At 55.8% G+C, this 21,813-nt stretch overlaps 2 protein-coding genes across 5 annotated transcripts in view; one reads left to right on the forward strand and one right to left on the reverse strand.

The window, feature by feature from the left end:
- Window positions 1–10,582: 10,582 nt before the first annotated feature.
- GJD3 (gap junction protein delta 3) lies at window positions 10,583–11,473 on the forward strand. The gene has a single exon (XM_090044469.1). The coding sequence runs from the start codon at window positions 10,583–10,585 to the stop codon at window positions 11,471–11,473; it is 891 nt and encodes a 296-aa protein (XP_089900595.1).
- Window positions 11,474–15,344: 3,871 nt separating this feature from the next.
- RARA (retinoic acid receptor alpha) overlaps window positions 15,345–21,813 on the reverse strand; it is a 110,050-nt gene continuing 103,581 nt past the window's right edge. For all 4 annotated transcript variants that reach the window (XM_090044466.1, XM_090044468.1, XM_090044465.1 and 1 more), the window contains 5 exons: window positions 19,336–19,496; window positions 18,623–18,799; window positions 17,859–18,063; window positions 16,955–17,113; window positions 15,345–16,544 (listed from right to left, as the gene is read on the reverse strand). In XM_090044466.1, the coding sequence (XP_089900592.1) occupies window positions 16,333–16,544; window positions 16,955–17,113; window positions 17,859–18,063; window positions 18,623–18,799; window positions 19,336–19,496 (914 nt within the window). In that variant the 3' untranslated portion in view covers window positions 15,345–16,332. The remainder of the gene's footprint in view (window positions 16,545–16,954; window positions 17,114–17,858; window positions 18,064–18,622; window positions 18,800–19,335; window positions 19,497–21,813) is intronic.

Below are 21,813 nucleotides of genomic sequence, written 5' to 3' on the forward strand. Positions count from 1 at the left end.
GGCACTTGACTTGATACCAGCTGCCAACTAGACCTTGAGCCATTGATCACTACCTGGTGAGCCCAACAATCCAGCCAGCTTTCTATCCACCTTAGTCTAGTCATTAAGCCTGTGCAAAGCAGCTAGTATTCACTTTGGATTCGACCAATTCAGGGGACAGTGATTTGATTCAGTGATTCGAATCACTGTCCCAAATTGATCTGGCCACAGCCGAATTGGCTAAATCTCCAAATTGGCCCCATATCCTGCCCACTCTCAGTGGCTGCCCCACCTGCTCTCCTGGCTCTTCTTTTAAAAAAAAAAAAAAGCCCTGACTCATCACCTCCTGCCTAGCAGGGGGCAATCCCCGCTGCCCCAGTGCCCCATGCTGCATGGGGGGTTCTGCCACAAGCCTCCCGAGGCCACTGTAGCAGCTGGTGAGTGGTTTTTTTGGTGTTTGGAGGGTTTTTTTGTTTTTTTTTTTTTAAGGGCTTGAAGCTGTGGCTGGGTGGGGCAGCCATGGGGGGGCTGAGAGAGCGGTTGGGGGGGCTTGTGGCAGAGCCCCCATGCAGTGTGGGCAGTGGGGGCAGCAGGGATCCCACACACACACACACCTGGCAGCAGCCAGTGAGGCCAGGCTTTATTTTTCAAAGAGCCAGGAGCTGGGGCAGCCAAGGTGGGGGGGGCACTCAGGGGGGCTGAGGGGATGGGGCCTGGCTGGGTCCCCCGATGGTCCCCCCCCCCATCCTTCCTCCATCCCCCCCTCCCCCACCCCTACTTACCAGCACAGAGTCCAGGTCCAGTGCCCTGCTGCAGCCAGTGGGGACTGCCTGAATCACAGAAGCTCTCCAAATCTTTTCTGAATTGATTCAGAGAGCTTCAAATCCATTCAGACCTTTTCATTGGTCTCCTGATATGATTCAGATTCAGCTATTCGGCCACCAAATTGGGCCAAATCTCCTCCAGATTGAATCAGGACTCGAAACTTCACACAGCCCTACTATTCATCCAACCCATACTTCCTCAGTTTGCTTGCAAGATTGCTGTGGAAGACTGTCAGAAGCCTTGCTAAAATCAAAGTATATTATGTCCACTGTTTTCCCACATCCACAGAGCCATTCATCTCATCATAGAAGGCAACCAGGTTGCTAAGGCATGACTTACCCTTGATGAATCTATGCTGACTGTTCCTGAACACACTTTTCCAAGTGCTTAGAAATTATAGATTCATACATTCATAGATGTAGGGTCAGAAGGGACCCAAGTAGATCATCAAGTCTGACCCTCTGCCCTGGGCAGGAGAGAAAACTGGGTTCATATGACCCCAGCTAGGTAATTCTCAAGCCTCCTCTTAAAGACCCCCCAGGGTAGGAGCCAGCACCACGTCCCTTGGAAGTTGGTTCCAGATCCTAGCCGCCCTGACCATGAAGTAGTGTCTTATAATGTCTAGCCTGAACCTACTCAATCAACTTATGGCTGTTATTCCTTGTTACTCCAGGAGGTGCTTGGGGGAACAGGGTCTCTCCCATTCCCCACTGGCCCCCCTAGTAAGCTTGTAGATAGCCACCAGGTCCCCCCTCAGCCCTCTCTTATGAGGGCTAGACAGGTTCAGGTCCTGTAGCCTTTCCTCGTAGGGCCTGCCCTGCTGTCCCTGGATCATGCAAGTGGCCCTCCTCTGGACCCTCTTGATGCTGGCCACGTCCCTCCTGAAGTGTGGCACCCAGAACTGGATGCAGTACTCCAGCTGCGGCCTGACCAGTGCCGCATAGAGGGGGAGGATCACCTCCTTGGCCCTGCTTGAGATGCATCTGTGGATGCATGGCAAGGTCCTGTTGCCTTACTGACATTGGTGGCCCATGTTTATTCTGGAATCAATGACTCCAAGATCTCTTTCTGCCACTGTGCTTTTGAGAAGGGAGTTCCTTGAGGACCTGCTACATGATTTTTCTGGGGACTGAGGTGAGGCTTACTGGGCTGTAGTTCCCTGGATCCTCCTTCTTCCATTTCTTAAAGATGGGCACTATATTTGTCCTTTTCCGGTTGTCTGGGGCCTCCCCTGATCACCGCAAGTTTTCAACAATAGTGGCCAGTGGCTCTGCAATCACATCAGCCAACTTTCTCAGCACCCTTGGATGCATTGCATTCAGCCCCATGGACTTGTACACATCCAGCTTTCCTAAATAGTCCCTAACCTGCTATTTCACCACTGAGGGCTGCTCAGTACAGTAGTCTGGGAGCTGACCTTGCCTGTGTAGTGCGAGGTAAAAAAGGCATCGAGTACTTCAGCATTTTCCTCCTCATCTGTCGTGGGTTGCCTCCCCATTCAGTAAGGAACGCACACTTTCCCTGACCTTCCTCTTGTTGCTAACGTACTTGTAGGTTCTTGTACCCTTCATGTCCCTTGCTAGCTGCAACTCCAATTGCATTTTGGCCTTCCTGATTACATCCCTTCATGCCCAAGAAATATTTTTATACTCCTCCTTTTTCATCTGGCCAGGCTTCCACTTCTTCTAAGCTTCCTTTTTGTGTTTAAGTTCACCAAAGAGTTCTCTGCTAAGCCAGCTGGTCACCGGCCACATTTGCTAGCCTTCCTCCATAGTGGGATGGTTTGTTCCTGCACACCCAGTAAGGTTTCTTTAAAGTACAACCAGAGCTCCTAGACCCCTTTCCCCCTCAGACTGGCCTCCCAGGGGATCCTGCAAATCAAAGTCTGTTTTGCTGAAGTCTGGGGTCTGTATTCTGCTGCTCTCCTTCCTTCCTTTTGTCAGGCTCCTGAACGTGATCATCTCATGGTCACTGCCACTCAAGTTGCTATCCAATTCTACATTCCCCACTAAGTCTTCCCTGTTTGTGAGCATCAGGTCAAGAAGAGCACAGCCCCTAGTTGGCCTTTCCAGCACTTGCACCAGAAAGTTGTCCCTAACACTCTCCAAAAACTTCCTGGATTGCCTGTGCTCTTCTGTATTGCCCTCCCAGCAGATCTCAGGGTGATTGAAGTCCCCCATGAGAACCAGGGCCTGTAACTGGGAAACTTCCACTAATTGTCTGAAGAAAGCCCCACCTACCTCATCCTCTTGGTTTGGTGGTCTATAACAGACACCCACCACAACATGACCCTCGTTGCTCTCCCCTCTAACCTTAACCCAGATATTTTCAACATGCCTCTCTACAGTTTCATACTTCAGGTCTGAGCTGTCATACAACTCTTTTACATAAAGAGCAACTCCTCCCCCTCTTCTCCCTTTCCTGTTCTTCCTGAACAGTTTGTACCTATCCATGATGGTGCTCCAGTCATGCAAGCTCCCACCAAGTCTGTTATTCCACTCACACCATAATTCTGTGACTATGCGAGGATTTCCAATTCTTCCTGCTTGTTCTGCAGGCTCCATGTATTCATGTACATGGATGTGAAGTAACTAGCAGATTGCCCTACTTTCTCAGAAAGAATGAGGAGGCCTCCCCTGTTGCCCTTCCTCTTCGTGCTTCCTCCAGGTCTCCTGCTTCCCCACTTACCTTGGGGCTTTGGTCTCCATCTCCTGGCAAATCTAGTTTAAAGCCCTCTTTCACTAAATTAGCGAGCCTGTCTGCAAAGATGCTCTTCCTTCTCTTTGTCAGGTGGATCCCTTCTCTTCCTAGCAATCTTTTTCTTGGAACAAAATCCCGTGGTTGAAGAAGTTGAATCCCTGCTGGTGACACCACCTGCACAGCCATGCATTGATCCGTAGGATGCCATGGCCCTTCCCCCTGTGCCCCTGCCCCTTCACACTTGCACCCAGAGCCCTGTTGTCACCCTTAGTTTGGTCAGTGTCATTCCTGGCAGTATCATTGGTGCCCACATGGATGAGCAGCATAGGGTAGTAGTCAGGTGGTTGGACAAGTCTCTGTAATCTTTCTGTGGTATCTCAGATCCGGGCTCCAGGCAAGCAGCAGACTTCCCAGGACAACAGATCAGGCTGCAGATGGATCCCTCCATCCCCTGCAGACTGGAGTCTCCAACCACCACTGCCCATTGTTATGTCTTTGTGGCAGTGGTCTCAAGTACACCTCCTGTCTTAGCTCCTCGTGCCAAGTACAGGCAAGGCATTGGAGGTAAGTCCTTTGAGACAGCTGAAAGTTGGTTGTTTTTGTCACGGGGATTGATGATTTTGTCCAAAAGCAATTTGGTCTGAGCCTATGAACCGCATGAATGAAAGAAGTGTCTGCCTTGGCGAGTAATACCAGATCCAACAAGTAAGACCAATGTTGCTTCACTTTACCTAGACTCAGCATTGTGGCTGAACCAGCTTGGACACCTCCACCATTGTGGCGTGAACTAGCTTGGCCACTCCCCACAAGTTCAGACTGGGAGCCTGGATTTAAAATCAGCAGAAAGAGAAGCAAGATCAGCCCAATCTCAGAAACCAACTGAGTTAACGTGTTTGCCTTGCTGATGACTTGCCTGTAGCTCTTATCTCCTAAGTATCAGAGCAGCCTTGTTCTAAGCTGCATCTGATGAAGGGAGCTTCGGCCCATACACATGCTTGTGCACGCACGCACACACGCACACATACACACACGTTAGTCTATGAGATGCAAATCTTTCCTGCTTTCTACTAGGCTGCAATTGCCTGTTGCAGCAGCTCCTCAAGGAGAGAGAGCATTCAGTCACTATCCAAAATGCCTCCTGACACCCCCCGCCCCCCGAAAACCTCTCATAGTTCAACTGTTGCCTCTGTTTCCTTCCTGCAGCTGACCAGCCCAGGTGAGATCCCTGCAGGTAAAAGTCCTGCAGCCTGTTAAGTTTGGCATGTTAGTAACTTTTCCCTGGCATCTCCTACTGGTCCACACACAGTCCTTGCAATCTTACCAAGCCCCTGCTCTGAGCATCACACTGTCTGCAGTAAAGAGAAAGACACATGTGTCCCCCTCTGTGGCAGTGTAAAGAGCTGGGAATATTGGAGTTCAATTGCAGCCCTACTAGCTGGTTGCCTCTGCAAAATCCCTAGCTTCAGCTTCTTTGTCTTTCCAGGGGCTAGTGCTGACCTCCCAGGGGCATGGCATGAGGCTTCAGATTTTGTGCTTGAAGGTGATCTGTTAGCACACAGGAGTAGCTTAGATTTGCCTGGCACGATGCAGCAGGATTCAAGCCCTGTCCACCTTGGCGGTAGCGCACAAAGACAGGATGATAACCCGCCCCCAGGATGGTTGCCAGTGTGCCAGGAAAGCAAGCAGGAGGCGCTAGTGGTGGCTGCTCTTTGCAGCAGGCAGATAAAAGCGAAGCACGGCTCCTCACATGGTTCCCATACATGTGTTGGAAGTAAGCGGGAGATAGCCTGCTGGTGGTGAGCAGTGATCTGTGTCCGCCCAGGGCGGGGAGCAGCCAAACAGGGTTGGGGGGAAAACAGGAGTTTGGCCATGAGCCAAAAGAGATACCACTTGTTATCACAGGCCTCTTGTGAGAGGAAGTGCTAGCATCAGCCATCTCCTGTCAGAAATAAAGCAGGCAGAATACGCTGCCCAGGCTGGGGGCGCGTGGGCAGGGGGTGAAGGCACACGACAAGCATTGGTAGCCAATCAACAGGAAGACCAGCCGACCACAGTAGCCCCTGTCTGAAGTTCATGGGGCTGGCTGGTAGGCACTGAGGAGGTGTCTATGTGATGAGCTGCAGGACTACACCAGTGACTTGCATTTGGCTTTTTTTTTTTTTAATTTCTTGTCTCAGGCCAAATCTGCCAAAGAGGTTCCTAATTCTGTTGACTGAGGGGAAAAAAAGAGATAAAACTAAGAGCTGGCATTTTCCAAGGGTGTCTTTAGTCTAAAAGGGTTGAGAACCACTGCTGTAACCTCACCTTGTCTGCTGAGGAGTCGCACAGGCCGTTTCTGGCCATGGGGCTTGGAATAGGGAAGTCACCAGGACAGACCCAGACTAAAAGCTCTTGTACCACCCAAAAGCTCAGCACCTGGCCAGGGGCAGCTGGGTCTGGGGTGCTGCTGCTGCTAAACTGTGCTGTATCGTACAACCCTTACCCCCCCACCGCCGTTCCCCAGCCTTGTCTGTGGCATAGTTCTGTCCTGGCTGAAGTTGTTGTATCCCTCGTGCTTCCAAACCTCTTAACAATGCCTTAGGGTGGAAGGAACAAATCCCAGTTCCAGGCAGAGGTAGAGACCTGGCTGGCGCTCTTCCTGCTGGAAGGTGGAGGGTCCTAGCTACTGGGTTTGGAGTTGAGGTTGCTTTATCTAGAACGCATAGATCCTTGCAGCCCCTTCAAGTGAGTAGTGATTCTGGTCCCCGCGGGATGCTTTGCAGTCAAGTGGTGACATCGATGCGTGGTTGGAACACAGTACAGCGTGAGCGCTGCACATTTATCCACAAAGAGGTACGGACCCCTCTGCAGATGAGGTGCACTGAATCCACAGATTTCTAGCCCTGCGGGCAGAGAAGCTGTGACTGGGGATCCACACAGATGAGTTAAAGAATTATATTGACCAAATCTGAGTCCATCTGTGATGCCCCAATCCCTTTGAGAGAGGCAACCATCAGCCTACCCCTTCCAGGTCCTACTGAGGTTTGCTGATCCCTGACAGTGCTGTTAGCTACATTAGCCTATGCCTTTTCTTCCTCCTCCTCCTCCTCATCACTGATGTGTGAGTGGTGTCCCTCTATCCATCTGTGCCTGAGCTTAACCCCTGCAGACCTGTAGCTTGAGGCAGGTCAGAGCTGCCTGATGGGGCCGTATCAGTGGCATCGAGGTATCTATTGGCAGACAGTCAAGTGTGGAAAGCTCTGTCAGAGTTTCCACTGCCAGGGCTCTGGAGAGTCTCTCCAGCACTCCCCTCCAAGGAGCTGTTCTATTTAAGGCACTCATGGCAATAAGAGTTTTTGGAAAGTCAGCCATCAGGGCTATGCCAAGCTTGATATGGGAAGCCTTGTTTGGCTCCTCCTTTATCTGGGTAGTTGCTCCTCTGGCTGCTCCCCCGTGCACATATGCGCTGGTATAATCAGTGTAGACACATCACTGCTACGACTCCCCATGCCCCCCACACCTCGCCTCCTCTCCTCTCTCTGATTGATGACTTCCCAGAGAAATGCAGCATGAAGCTGGGGGGGCCGACAGGTGATCAGATTTCTAAGCTCCCAAGACTGGCCTTGCCAGGGCCATTAGGATGGGGAAACTGAGTCACTGAGGGGTGAAGTAACTTGACAGGCAGGAGGAAGTGTGCTTGGCCAAGGGGGATTGGGCAGGCATGTCTCAGTAATCTCATTGCCTGACACATGGGTGGGGAAACTGAGGCTCAGAGGAAGATAGTGACACTTGCCCAAGTTAACACTGAACCCATGTCAGGTCTAGGAGTGTGACTTGAAGTCCAGCCTACTAAGTGGGCTGTTTATTTTGGCTGGGGGGCTTTGTGCAAAGCCAGTAAAAATTACGGCGGTTTGGGGGGGAATACTGAATGGTTAGGGTTTGTAAGGAAAGCACTTTTGAAGTGGGTGACAGGGACCAGGGCCAAACTATGGCAGCTGTGTGTGAGGGGGAGGTAGAGTGGAAAGCCCCTGCTTTCACAACCAGGCACCACAAAGTCCCAGCCCAGGAATGATTTCCTGTTTAGCTGAAGCTCCATCCGTGGGTCAGAGCAGGGAGCTCCCCAGCATGCAGGGCCCTGAGCAAGGGTGCTGGAGGGGCTCCGTGTCACAGTGGAGAAGCTGAGCCAGGCTGAGACGTGTCCTCTGGGATCCCAGATGCTGGTGGCCAAGGGGCTGCTGCCCTGGGCCTGTGCAGCCAAGGACTCTGCAGGAACCTCCAGAGAAAGGTCGGGGCTCAGGGATGGTCCCCAGGTCTCAGCACCCCACCTTCTGACCCACCCCAGCCTCAGCTATCAAGGGAGCTGGACCTCTCCATGCTCATGTGGGCAGTAGTCCAGGCAAGCACATGCATGGGACTGGTATGGCTGCAGGGCAGCCACTGCTGGTGCCACCACAGTGTACAGCAGCTGCAACCCTCCCTCAAGGCAACAGAGAGGGTCTCCATCCTCCCCACCTCCACAACCATTGTAAGAATATCCAGCTGAGGAGGAGTGGGACCCGGGAGCCATCAGAGCAATACCCCTCAACTCCTGGGGACCTCTCGCTGTCTTTCCAACTCTGGTACCAGCTCCTGGTGACTTCAGGGTGTTTGGGGAGCTGCCCCCCCACCATTCACTACTCTGATCCTTGGCACTGGGCCCCTGCGGTCATGCAGACAGAGACCAAGAGCTTTTGGGAGGTTCCTCCTCACAGAACAGGCTTGTGGAGCCATCCCTGCCTACATGGGTGTCTTAGCCTTGCAGCACACACTGGCCATGCTGCCTCTTTCCTCCCAGAGAGCCAGAGTGGTGCTACCCACATCTGGCTGCAGGCTCAGGGCTGTGGCCTGTGGTCCATGGAAGGCTCAAGTCTGCTAAGGGCGCCCCTGTCGTTAAAGGCTACCCCAGTCTGGCCCCAGCTTCTGTTCCTCTGCTCCCCTGGCCCCTCCTGTCCAGTCCTGTCCTGCAGGCTCCTTTCCCCACAACAGGCAGTTGCCATTAAGTCTGGACAGAAAATATCAGCAGCTGGTAGGTGTCAGGGACAGTCCGAGACAGCTCATGGTGGAGCAGGCACTGTCACCTCATCTCTGCCTCAGCTGTGTCGGGGCCCTGGGCTCTAGAAGCCCACCCCAGTTGCTGGGTCTAGAAACTCTTGCTGGGTCAAGGGCTGCACTTGGAGCCAGGGCTGCAATCTCTGGGTCTAGACGCCCACCCCAGTTGCTGGCTGCAGAGGCTGGGAACAAGGGAGGCAGCAGCAGGCCCAGGCACCAGGGCAGCTTTGCTGTCACCCCTCAGTCCTGGGAGACGATGCTCTCCAGCATCTTCAGGTGACAGGCCAGCCAGCCCCTCACCTGGGAGGCTCCCCCACCTTCCCCATCCCTATTATCTTTGTGGCTGTCCAGCCACCTCTAAGGGCATCACCTACAAGCCAGCAGGAGAGAGGTACCTGCTGGAGGAGAGCAGTCCTTCCCCAGCAGCTGCTCCCCAAGGCTGACCCCCTGAAGAGCACCGGCACAGGCAGGTCTCAGACCCCTTGTTCCTGCAGCTCCATCCGCCCAGACACTGGGATGTGCAGCTCCTGGGCCCCTCCCTGAGCTGTACTCTGGGCACAGGGGTCTCGGGCTTGCTGTGGGCCAGTGACCTCACCAGGGCAGCTGGGTCATGCTGGGAGGACGGGACAAGTGGTTCTGGCCCTGACGTGCAGCCCCAGGCAGGGAGAACGAATCCAGCCCTGACCCAGGGGAATTCCAAGCTCAGCAAGACGAGGCCTCATCTCAGAGACATCCTGCACCTTTGGCCACCAAGGAGGACATTATGCCAGCAATGTCTGGAGGTGGCTTGGCTGCACCTACTAGGGAATGGAGATACTAGGCTCCCCCCTGCCACTAGGAAAACCTGTGGCCTTGGGCTGTGCTACCAGGGCTCCATGAGGGGATTTAGGCTGCAGGGTCTGTGCCCATGCACCCACCATGCCAGCCTGGATGCTGTCTCGGAGAGAATCCCTGGGTTTTCCCCCAGCTCCCCTGGGTGGGGGATGCTCAGGGCTGGGCTGTGAGGACTGCACTGTCTCTTTAAAAGGCTCCAGGCGGAGCAGCCAGGAAAAGCCATGGACAGCCCAGCCCAGCCCAGCCTGGGGACAGGGACAGGACAATGTGAGTGCCCCAATCAGCCTGAGACCAGCCAGGCACCCGTGAGCAGCCCCGGGAAGGGTGAGACTGCACCAGCCTCCAGGTAACAGATGCCAGCCCCTGCCTTCTGTGCTGGGACCAGGCCCTGGGGGTGGACTGGGGGAGAGAAGAGGGTATGGGACAAGTGATGGGATGGGTTGCATGGAGGGGGGAACTCTGCTACCCCTCCCCACAACCATAGTCCAGAGCCCTGACTTGCTGCCTCTACTTGGGCTTCTCTCATGAGCACCCAGGGGAGGGGGCCAGTTCTGCCCCAGAGGGTGACAGTGGTGGAAGCCAGGCCCTGCTTCACCTGCTCTTCTGGACACCCCTCCTCCCCCTGCAGTACATCTGAGTCCAGTCTTCTGGCTTTAAACTGTGGTAGGGGGGAGGGAGGGAGCTTTGCTTCCTAGAGGTTGTTCCTGTTGACTTGCAACCAGCAGGTTCACCCTCTGCTGGGCGAGGGGCAGGGCTGAAGTTTGGGCCAGCCAAGGGCAGGTGTGCCCTGATGGGTCCCGTCAGGGTAGCTTCCCAGCCATAGGCCAAGCCCCATAGAGAGACAAGCAGCTGGCCAGAGCCTGTTTGCTGGAAACAAAACACTCACTGCCACTCTCATAGAGATGGGTACGGCCCATTTCAAAACACCCCTGGTGGGCTCCAGAATATCCTGAGAGCAGCTGAAGCTCCCCCAACCCTGCTCCTACAAGCTCCAGATGCTGGGGGCAATAAAGGGCCCCATTTCGCAGCTTCTGCCCTGGATGCACAGAGATCTGGGTTCCCCCACCCCTGCAACTCCTCAGTCCTGGAAGGCAAGCAGCTGATGGGTGTACCTTGTGCTCTCCCCAGTGCAGCAGCAGCAGCGGCAGCAGCAGCACCACCGGGGCACCCCCCAGCCATGGGGGAGTGGGGCTTCCTGAGCTCGCTGCTGGATGCAGTGCAGGAGCACTCGCCCATGGTGGGACGCTTCTGGCTGGGGGTGATGCTGATCTTCCGCATCCTGATCCTGGCCACGGTGGGCGGGGATGTGTTCGAGGACGAGCAGGAGGAGTTCGTGTGCAACACACGGCAGCCAGGTTGCAAGCAGGTCTGCTATGACCGGGCCTTCCCTGTCTCCCACTACCGCTTCCTAGTCTTCCATGTGGTGGTCCTCTCGGCCCCCGCTGTGCTCTTTGTCATCTACTCCATGCACCAGACTGCCAAAATGGCTAGGGCTGGGAAGGTTGGGTCCCAGTGCGGTGCAGGGCCACAGCCCGCCCAGCGGCGCCGCCATATCCGGGCCGTCTACGTGGCCAATGTCATCACACGGATCCTGGCTGAGGTTGGCTTCCTGCTGGGGCAGTGGCAGCTGTATGGCTTCGAGGTAGAGACCACGTACGTGTGCCAGCGTGCACCCTGCCCCCACCGTGTGGATTGCTTCGTGTCCCGGCCCACCGAGAAGACCATCTTCATCCACTTCTACTTTGTGGTGGGAATGGCATCTGCGGGGCTCAGCCTGGTGGAGCTGGCCCACCTGCTGTACAAGGGCCAGTGCCGGCGACGGGAATCCGTCAGCCCCTCGAACCCAGCTGGTGCCACTGCTGCCGCCACTGAACAGCAGGACAACTGGTCTAACCAGGCCCAGGAGCAGGCCCAGTGCTTCCTGCCCCCTGAGAGTGGGAGCACCCAGGGGTCACCCTGCAGCAGTGCCCCCGAGCACTACAAGGCCGCAGCCCCATTCCAGCCCAAAGACCCTATCCCACACAGTAAGGCCTCCCCCTCCATGAGCAGGGACGATCTCACCATCTAGGGCCCAGCTCCCTCCTCACTCCACGCTCCTGACCTGACTGGCTAGAAGGACAGAGCCAAGCGGCACCATCAAGATGAGCTGTGTCGGTTCTCAGCCTCCAAGGGCCAGGGGTGCTGCTGTTTTGGTCTCTCCACAGTGACCTTCAGACAGAGCAACAGGACCCCACAGTCTCTACTGCCTGGTAGTGCCCCTGCTGGCAGGGCCAGTCTTGTGCCTTGCAACAAGGTGACCTGTGGTTCCCAGCCCATGCATGGAGACCTCACCAAGGCAGGGGGACCTCATTGTGTTGTGCTGGGCCCTGGCTTTGCTGGCTCCAGGCCAGGCCACAGGAAGAGAGGTGGAGCTGGGGGCTTTTTCTAGGCCCCAGAGGCTGCAATAATACAAGAACTAGAGATCACAAAATGAAACTAGTAGGTGGTAAGTTTAAAATGAACATAAAGAAGTACTTTTTCACACTGTGTGTCATTTTTGGTGTGGAACTCATTGCCGCTAGGTGTTGTGGAAGCTGACCGTTTAGCCAGATGCAAAAAGAGATTAGACAAATTCCTGGAGGAAAAGGACACCACTAGCTATTGAGCATGGGAGTTAGGGATACAGCCTCTGAATCAGCTCTTCCTAGACCTTAAATGCTGGCGGCTGCAAGTGAGCGAGGAACAGTGGAAAAAAAAAAAATCCCTGATCATACCCAATTCCGTCTTCCTTTCCACATCCGCTCTCTGCTACTGTGTGACACAGGAGATGGGGGCGAGATGACTGATCTGAGCCAGTAAATGGCAATTCTTTTTGGTTCCTAATCTCCACCCTGACAGAGGCAGCTAGGGGAGGCTGTGTGGCTAGGGGAGGCTGCGTTGCCCTGCGGTGAGAGCATTGGTTTGGCCCTGAAAGAAGCTAAGTTTTCATTTAAGCAATGTAAGAAATACAGCAAGGACAAATCGTGCCATGAGTTGGCCTGGTAGTCTTGGCCTCTCCACAGCACAGTGGGGGGCCCCTTGCCCTCGACACTTGGGGCTGAGGTGGTGGTGGGGAAGTGTCATCTGTGCCTGTGACCAGGGGCTCTTTCATGCCTGAGCTTTGATATGTTTTCTGAATAAAGAGCAGTGGGTAACAGGAGAGCTTGGGCCCTTGTACGGCCCTGGCCACACGCGGGGACCACAGGAGATCACCAGCACACCTCTGCTTGTTCTGCAAAATCTTTTGGGAGGCGTTCACTGTGGGGCAGGAGCTAAGCTCCGAACACCAGGGTTTCCTGCAGTCTAGAAACACTGCTTTCCCCAGAGAGCAGTTGCCAGGACAGCCACCAGGCTTGTCACTAGCCCAGCTGGGAGACAGTGGGCCCATCCTGCCTCTCCAAGCCCTGACCCCTGCCAGCTGCTCTGGGCTTCAACCTTTTGCCATCATGTAAACACGTGAAGCCCCACAGAACTGCACGGCTGCATCGCTCCAGGATTGTGCCAGTGCACGCAAGGGGCAGAGGTAACCCACGTGCTGCAGCTGTGCTCTACGTCCAGGGGAGTCTGCGCAGGCCCCGGGCATGGGCGCAGGGTTGCTTTTGTGTGTGCTATGCGTGGGCTGGATGTGGCAGCTGTTGTGTTTTTGTGCCTGTGCTGTCAGCTTCATGGGCAGGGCCGAGCCCAGGGTGAAAACATGTGGACAGATGCTGTGTTTTCGACCGGTGATGGAGAACAACAGGCAGATGTGGCTGGACAGCAGGGGTGGCAGCGATGGCCATGGAGTGGCCATCATGAGTGTGAGATGGGAGGAAGCCCAGGGCAAAACTAAGCTGGCATGGGGCTGTGGGACAGCAGGATGTAGTGCAGGTTCCCCACTCTTCTGTCTCCTAACTCAGCGCTTTGTCAGCATCAGTTGCACCTGCCTCATTGCTTTGGCTGAGCCTCAGCTGCCAGGTCCCAGGGGCTCTTCGTGGCAGGGTGCGACAAAGCAGGGGGGTGCTGGCGGCGGGCCAGGCTCCCCCACACACACTTTCCTGTTGTGGGAGGGCTGGGACGGACTCGCCCTGAGGCCACTGGAAAAAAAGGTACAAAGGAAAACAAATAGGACAACCCCCACCCCCACTGATCATTCACCCTGCCTGCCTGTTAACCCTTCCCCTGCCACAAACAGGACCCCCCCCCTCCAGTTAACCCTTGAGCTGCTGCAAACAAAGCAGCCCCCATGCCAGTTCCTGAGGTGCACCCCAGCGCCCAGGACTAGGCATGAACCAGTTCCTACTACAAGTGGAGCCTGGCCAGGCCCTGCCTTGCTGCAACTGGGCAGTGCCCAGCGCAGCTGGGATCTCCTGGGCCACACAGGCCTGAGACCCATGTCTGGCTCTACTGATACACCACAACAGTGTGTGTGTGCGCATGTGTGGGGGGGGGTGCTGCCAGCTGCGGGTGCAGGGGGAAGAAGGGTCCTGCATGTTGGCTCAGATGGGTTTGAGGGCCAGGAGTCCTGGGTTCTTCCTCCATGATGGCATGAGGATTAGTGGTTACAGCAAGGGAGTGGGAGGGCCAGACTCCTGGGTTCTGGCCTCAGCTCTGCCATGGTCCTCAGCATGACTTTGTTTCCCCATCTATGCAAGCAGAGGGGCATGTGCCCTAAGGCTGCGTAAATCTGTGTTAACAAAAGGCCTGGGCCATTCAGACGGAGCTGCCTGGGGATGCATTGATAGAGGCAGTGGGAAGGAGAGAAGGGAGCTGTTCTGCTCAGGGGGATGCTCCCAGCCCCCTTCCGCCTCAACGGGGCAGGGGGACACACAACCAGCAGCAGAGCAGTTTTGCTGCCTCCTAGTGGCTAGAACGGGGAACAGCATGAGAAAGACAACTGGGACAGGAGGTGGCAGGGTCCTGGCTTGAACCAGGCACAAAGCAGTTGCTCCTGGGCACTGAGCAGGGATCCCTGCACCCCAAGTGCAGGGCTCCGCAAAGCTCCTGGTGAGCACTGCCAGAGGTCACTGTCCACAGCGGTTAAAGGACAGGGAGAGAACAGGCCTTCCCCCTCCCCACTCCGATGCAAAAGGCATCTGTCAGCACAGGGCAGCCGTCTCTACTTGTGGTCAAGTCGCTGTCCCTGCATGCCAGCCCATGCCCCATGTTTCTATCTGTCCTAGCATCAGCCCTGCTGGAGCAAAGCAGGAGCAGCAGTAGCCTTGCCAGGCTGGGCAGAGGCTCTTCATTGAGTGCAAACCTCACCCCAGGCCTCTCCTTCCCTTCCTCCCAGTGTAACACTGCACCCAGATTAGCCCCCATAAGGGACAGCCACAGGCCCCTGCCTCTGTTGGCTCTGACCCAACCCCAGACCTAGCGCAACCAGGAGATCTCCTCAGAGACCAAAGCATTGTGCTACGCTCTGCCTGCAAGGAGGTGGGTACCAGTGACACGCCGTGAGGGCTAGCATGCACAGCTGGAAGCAGTAGAGCTCCCACGTTGGTCCTGCCAGAGGCAATTTGACCCCCATCAACTGGATGCTGAGATGGGAGGTGGGTTTGGGTCGCTGCTCTGCTGGAAGACACTCTTCAGTGGGGTGGGGGAAGGCATGTGCCAGCTCCTGGGGGGTGGCAAGTAGTGTGTGTGCGTGCAAGTGTTTACAAATGTGTACATACCTCTTCTTTTTGCCATCCAGCCTTTCCCCACTTCACCCTTTCAATCTCTCAGCATTGTGTTTTTTTTAAAACCACTAAAAAAATCTCAACAACAAAAAAAATTTAATAATAATAAAGCGTGTAGAACCCCATTCCTCCCCCCGCCCCCTGCACATCGACTCCCGCAACCTCTCTTGCTTCCAACTGCAACACGTGCCCTTAAAAACCCCCCCTTCAAACTTTTACAAAGTTTTTTTTTCTTTAAAACGTATTTATAGATATTTATAGATATTTATATATATATAATTTGCTTTCTTTTAAATGAATCTTCTTCCTCCGGGTGACAGTTTACTTTTTTTTTCTTTTTCTTTTTTTTTTTAAACCTGAAAAGCTAATCGTGTTTGGTTTTTATTTTTTTATCTTAATGTTTTTTGTGTGTTGTTTGCTGCTGGTGACATCGGCGTGGGGGGGAGGGGCAGCGGCCACAATCAGCTGACGAGGACAAAAAGGATTTTTTTTTGATCGTTATGAAAATTTAAAAAAAAGAAAAAAAACAGAAACAAAAATGCCCCCCCAAAATGCCCTCCCTGCCCCTCCCCATCCCCAAAACATCTGAAATGTAACGCAACCAAAAAAAAAAAAAAACCACTTCATCTTCACGTCGGTGCAGTGTCCCCACCACCATCACCACCAAGGCAGGGCCAGGGGGGCACACGGTTTCCCTCCCCGACTGAGGATCGGGGTGCTGTGAGGGGTGGGAGAGGGTGCGAGTGAGCGTGAGCGGTGGGGAAGGGGGGAATGGAGCGCTGGCCTGAGGAGGGGGTGCTGGCTGGCTGCAACGGTTGCTCTCGAACAGTTTACAGGTGTTTCTGCTCCATCCTGGTGAACTTCAGTCCTGTATCGATGGACACTGCCCAGAGCGAGTGTCCCACCCCCCCATGGAGAGAGCGAGAGCAGAGCCCCCTGCTGCTCCCCTCCCCGCCTTCACAGAGGCAGGAGCTGGTCTGTGAGGGCCGGCCCAGGTCATGCAGTTCAGACTCTGCTGCGGAGTTCATCCCAAGTCAGGCACAGACCCCGGAGCCCAGGGTTGCTTGAAGCCATGGACATTGTGTGTGCTGGTACAGACAGAAAGGAGCTGGGGCCAGGGCCCCACGGTACAGCAGGAGGGGGAACACTGCTCGCCCGGCAGTTTCCGAGGGCTGCGTGTCTGTCCGTCCATCTGTCTGTCCTGGGGGCAGAGAGCACTGGTGGCATCCTGGTCCCAGCATCAGCCACAGCATCAGGGCGAGTGAGTGGCCGGGCTGCTTCTGTTGGAACTGGGTGACAGGCTGGGGCTGCAGCTGCCGGGGGGTGGGGCCAAGCTGCCCATGCGGGAAGCACCCGGCTGCCCACCCAGTGTGTCCATGCCCTCCGAGTTTTCCAGCATCTCCTGGATGAGGGGCGGCATGGAGCCAGGGATCTCCATCTTCAGTGTGATCACCCGCTCCGCACCTGCAGGGAGATGGGTGGGGAGAGGGGTCAACACCACCTGGAGCAGAGAGCCAGGCTGGGGGGCACCCTCCCATCTGCACTGGGGTGTGATGCCCTCTATGCAGGGCAGGAGCTGGTCTCCCCACCTAGCTGGGGACCCCACAGTGCATGGGACACTCTAGTCCACACCACACTCACAGCCTGGAGTTAGAAGCCTCAGAGCCCTAGGCAGGACCCCTACACACACACCATCTGCACAGGACAGTGGGATTTGGGTGCCATACAGTGTACATGCATTCAAAGAAGGGGCCTTGCCCAAAGACACTCCCCTAACCTCCTTGTGGGCTGGATGGTCAGATGAGGGAAAGGGTGGGAGGTGGGGAGGGAAGACAGCCCCAGGCCTGCTTTTCCACTGCCCCCAAGGCCCTCACCCTTGGCGCTAATGCTGCGCAGGTCTGTGATCTTCATCAGCATCTTGGGGAACATGTGGGGCTTGCTAGGCCTCCTCTTCCTCACGTAGACCTTGAGTGCCTCCAGCAGCGGCTCCTGCAGCTTGTCCACCCTGTCCGGCTGCTCCAGGTCCTGACGATCTGCGCACAGGTGTGTGGGGAGCAATCAGGTGAGTGCAACAGCAGCCTCTGAGATAAGCCCCTCCGACAGGGTGCAAGACGCATAACTGCCTCCCCAGCAGCTGAGAAGGGGTTCAAGCACTCTGTTCTGTCCCTAAAGGCAGCCCCTACCCCCACACTGGTCTTGAGGCGCCTGTCCCTCCTATCCCCATCTCCTGTCCCCAGCCATGCAGCCGCCTGTTGCACAGGTCTCCCACCAGAGGGTGCTGTCAGGCAGGGCTCAGGGCTGTGGACAGGTGGCAGAAGCAGGGGCAGGGACCTGGTTACATAGTGCCAAAGCTCTGGCTCCCTGGCTGCAGAGTCCCCAGGGGGACAGAAATGAATAGACTAGACCCAGAGACAGATACCCCTTTCCTCTCCAGCCTCCACTCCTAGCCCATGTTCCCTTGGGGAAACGATGCTGGGAACAGACCTGGGATGCAAAGCCCCAGTCACTTCTCTGGGCACAAGGGCAGGAAGGTGAGGAGATAAACATCCCCCCTCTCTTTACTGCTTAAATCATGGCCTGGGGGTGGGGGCTCTGACTTACTGAGGATCCGGCTGAACACAGTGGCAGGGACAGGACCTGCTCTGGTTGTTGTGCACTAGCCTGAGCATATTTACAAGGGCTACAAACAAAGCTGCCAAGCACCACCACTGCCCCCACCCCAATGCGCACACACATCAGGGCCCCTGCCCTGGCCAAGCCTTGTCCCCCAGCTCCCACCTCCACAGATGAGGCAGATGGCACTGAGCAGCCCCGTCTCAGCATCATCCATCTCCAGTGGGAGCAGCTGGTTGGCAAAGGCGAAGACCAGGTCGGTGAGGGGCCCGAAGCCAGCGTTGTGCATCTGGGTGCGGTTCAGGGTCAGCCCATCCGAGAAGGTCATGGTGTCCTGCTCCGGCGTGTAGCGTGTGCAGATCCGCAAGATCTTGGGTGGGAGATACGCAGGCTCAGCATAACCCTGGCAGCCCCCTCTGTCCACCCCAACACAGCCCTCCCTACCCTCTCCCCACACAACCCAGCACAGCTCCCCCTGCCCTATTGAGGCCAGGACCTCCCCCCTCCACTGAACCCCGTCATAGCCTGGCTTGCCCCCTGCCCCACACCTCCAAGCCTATTTCCTTCACACCCTCCCAGCCTGCCCTTTTCACACCCCACATCACTGCCCAGCCTGGCCTGGCCCCTGCACATCTCCGCAGCACCTCCCAAGCTACTTCCTTCAGGCCTTCCATGCCCAGCCTGTGCTCCTGCCTCACCTATGCCCTGCAATGCTGCTCCTCCCACTACCTTAAGCACTCCTCTAGCCCACCTGCCTGGGGACACCATCTCCAACTGTCCAGGCATGGAACAGCTCCTTTCACGCACATGTCCAGATCAGCCCAACCCAGCCTGTCATGGACACCATGATTGCCTCTGCATCCCTTGCCCCCAGCACTCCTCAGCCAGCTCTGCTGATGCTCTGGAAAGTCCCCTCCGCCAATCCTCACCAGGATGTCTAGGCAGGCAGCTTTGAGAAGGGTGATTTGGTCGGCAATAGTGAGCGTGGTGAAGCCGGGGAGCTGCTTGGCGAACTCCACTGTCTTGATGATGCACTTGGTGGACAGCTCACTGAACTTGTCCCACAAGTCGATGTCCAGTGAGACCCGCTGATCCGAGCTGTTATTCTGCAAGTGCAGGCCAGCATGAAGGAAGGGCCTGGGCAATGGGGTTCCCCTAAGGCAGAAGACCCACGTCCCAAATCCCCAGGGCCAGGGATGGCACACAGCAGGCACCATGCCACACCTAGGGAAAGACCCTGCCCCAGCAAATCAGAAGGCAGAGCTGGGGATAGAAGCCAGAAGATCTGGCTCCCATTCTCCTTTTCTCTACCCCCAGAAGGCCAGCAGTCTGCTCCATGCTCTGAGTTTGCTTCCAGAATTGAAGTCAGAACCTGGCAGGGGGCAGGACCATGTGATGCTCCAGGGAAGGGTGAAAGGAGGGCACAGTAATGCTCCAAGGTGGAGGCTGCAAGCTCACAGCACTGCCTAGTGCACCGCCTCCTACCCCAGGCCTGCGCTTCTCAACAGCTTATGTGAATGCACCTCAACATAAACCACAGGCACTTCCCTCTCCACAGCTCTTGCCCACATCCAGCTTTGCCAGCACCCACCACACCCTGTATCACAGGCCCTGCCCTGCCAGCCCCAGTGCAGGCACTCACCGTAGTGTATTTGCCCAGCTGGCACAGGGCAGGGAAGGTATCCTGGTGAGCCTTGCGCACCTTCTCGATGAGGTTCTCCACCTCAGGCGTAACCACATAGCTCTCCGAGCTCTCCGGCTTAGGTGTGTCCTTCTTCTTCTTGTTCCTGTCATTTCGGACAGCTGTGTGGGGACAGCAGAAGGCAGGTGGGGTCAGCAGTGCTGGACACAGAGAAGGGACAGTTTGGAGACCTCCCCATGGTTTCTGTCTCCAACACCACCACCTCCCGCCCCAACCCTGGCTCAGCCCCATCATAACCATGTGGGCCCAGCTGGCTGGAGCCTTCCATGACTAGGCCCATCAGGCCAGGTGCCAGCCTGCCACATTGGCCAGCTGGGGGCAGGGGGGTGGCACTGACCCAACGTGACACTGAACTTCTTGACCATACAATGCTTGAGCATTTTCCCAAGGGTGTGGGAGGTGGGGAATGACACAGCAGGGCTGGGGACAGACAAGACAGGCCAAGGCTGTGTGCTGGGGGTGAGGCAGGAGCCAGGGCAGCTGAGACATGGGATTGGGCGTGGAGTGCCCACCTACACTCCAAATCCAAGGCTAGCTTTGGCAGTCTGGGAAACCCAGCGCTGCTGCTGGGACGCTCCCACAGATGCACCACAGCTGGCTTTAAACTAGCTTTAATAAACAGCTTGTTGTACAAACTGCTCGGCTTCCTGGCCAGGGGCCGTGGCCTGCACTTGTCCCCAGGCTCCCGATACCCAAGGAGGCTTGGGGAGAACTGGGTTGGGTAAGCCCAAGCAGACTAGACTCACAGCTCAGACTGCTGCACAGACACAGGTACCCTCCTTGTCCACACACACCACAACTACTATAGTGAGCTTCCTTCCTCCTGTGATCCCTGCATTCGGTGCAGTAAATGCCATGCATCTCACAGAACCATAGAAAATGAGGGTTAAAAGAGACCTCAGGAGGGCACCTAGTTCAACCCCCTGCTCAAAGTAGGACCTGCCACAACTCTATCATCCCAGCCAAGGCTTTGTTTAGCTTTGTCTTAAAAAACTCCAAGGATGGAGATTTTACAGCCTCTCTAGGTAATCTGTTCCAGTGCTTTACCACCCTACCCATGAGAAAGTTTTTCCTAATATCAAACCTAAACTTTGCTTGCTGCAACTTGAGATGGTTGCTCCTTGTTCTGTTATCTGCCCACCCCCCTTTCACGTCAGAGTAAAGTTATGCTTCAGAAAGGGACGAATAACTCCAGCCTGGGGCAAGTAATACACCAATGTACTGGCTACCTGTCTGCTCACCTGGTTGGGGTAACTTTGCTGTGCAAACAGAGCCCCTCTTCCCCCCGCCTCCTACTAGTCAGACATTGTAGCAGCACCTGCTGTGGGCACCTATTTGGGGCAAGTGGTCATGTGCCCACTATGGATTCACCACACCAAAGAGCATACTACAGGGGAAATTACCTCTACAGATGGAGTTGTGGATCTCCACCCACACACACAAGCCAGGAGGGGCAGGATGGAGAAGGCTGGGTGTGTGGTGTATAGACATCAGACCCTCCCCTCTGAGTCTCAGGCAGCCTGCGGTAGGGGAAGTGGGTCTATCTGGCACCAGATGCTATCATGGGCCTAAAACACGCCAAGACTCAGGGCTTCTTTGTGCATGGGCACCCGCCGCAACACGGTCCCTGCCCCAAGGTCTCAAAGCAAGCATGAAGCAGAGCCACCGCCTTCTCTGGCCAGTGCCTTAGCCCTGAAGCCCACCAAACCCTCTGCACGTGTCAAGAGGGCCAACAAGAAGGACCCCCGCAGGGAGCAGGGCACTCTGCACTACACCCACCTTCTCCCCATCCGGCTCCACTGCTCTGAAGGGGGCAGGAGGGCCTCTTCCCCCACCCCCCACCATGGCAAGCCAGCCTCCAACATAAGCTCAGAGCCATCTGCACAGGAAGGCAGGAAGGCAAAGCCCACAGCGGAGGTCTGGACTGCCCTGGCAGGGCGGAGGCTGGACCAGTTGGAGGGAGAAACCCATGGGCTGGGGGTGGGGGAAGGGCCTGGGCAACCTGACGTGCGCCAGCCTCTGCAGGCCTGTGCGCTCAGCCACGCTGACAAATGTCCACCCAAGCCATAAGCCGCACAACACTTTTCTTTAAAAAAAGGAATGGAGTCATTACCAGGCGATTATGCCAGACACATAATCACTCACGCCAGGTCAGCGCCTGGCGCGGCGGGGGAGGGGAGCGGGCGAGGGGAGCCGGAATAATTCGGAAATCACTCATGTCTGCTCTGCAAATTCAATAAAGTGGAGAGGAGAAAAATGCAGGGATAATTCGGGAAGAGAAAATTGCAGCTGTGACAAGGCGTTCATCATCCAGCGAGCGCTAATGCTATTGAGACGCGGACGGGCAGCTGCCGGGGAGCTCCGGGGCATGGTGAAAACCCCAGACACACGGCGGCCTCAGCTAATCCCTCCCGCCCC

This window comes from Crocodylus siamensis, chromosome 4 (assembly GCF_052110815.1).
Source record: "Crocodylus siamensis isolate JL-2025a chromosome 4, ASM5211081v1, whole genome shotgun sequence".
Taxonomy (NCBI): Eukaryota; Metazoa; Chordata; order Crocodylia; family Crocodylidae; genus Crocodylus; species Crocodylus siamensis.

Coding starts and splice junctions, on each gene's coding strand:
- GJD3 (XM_090044469.1), top strand. CDS start 10,583: ATGGGGGAGTGGGGCTTCCTGAGCTCGCTGCTGGATGCAGTGCAGGAG.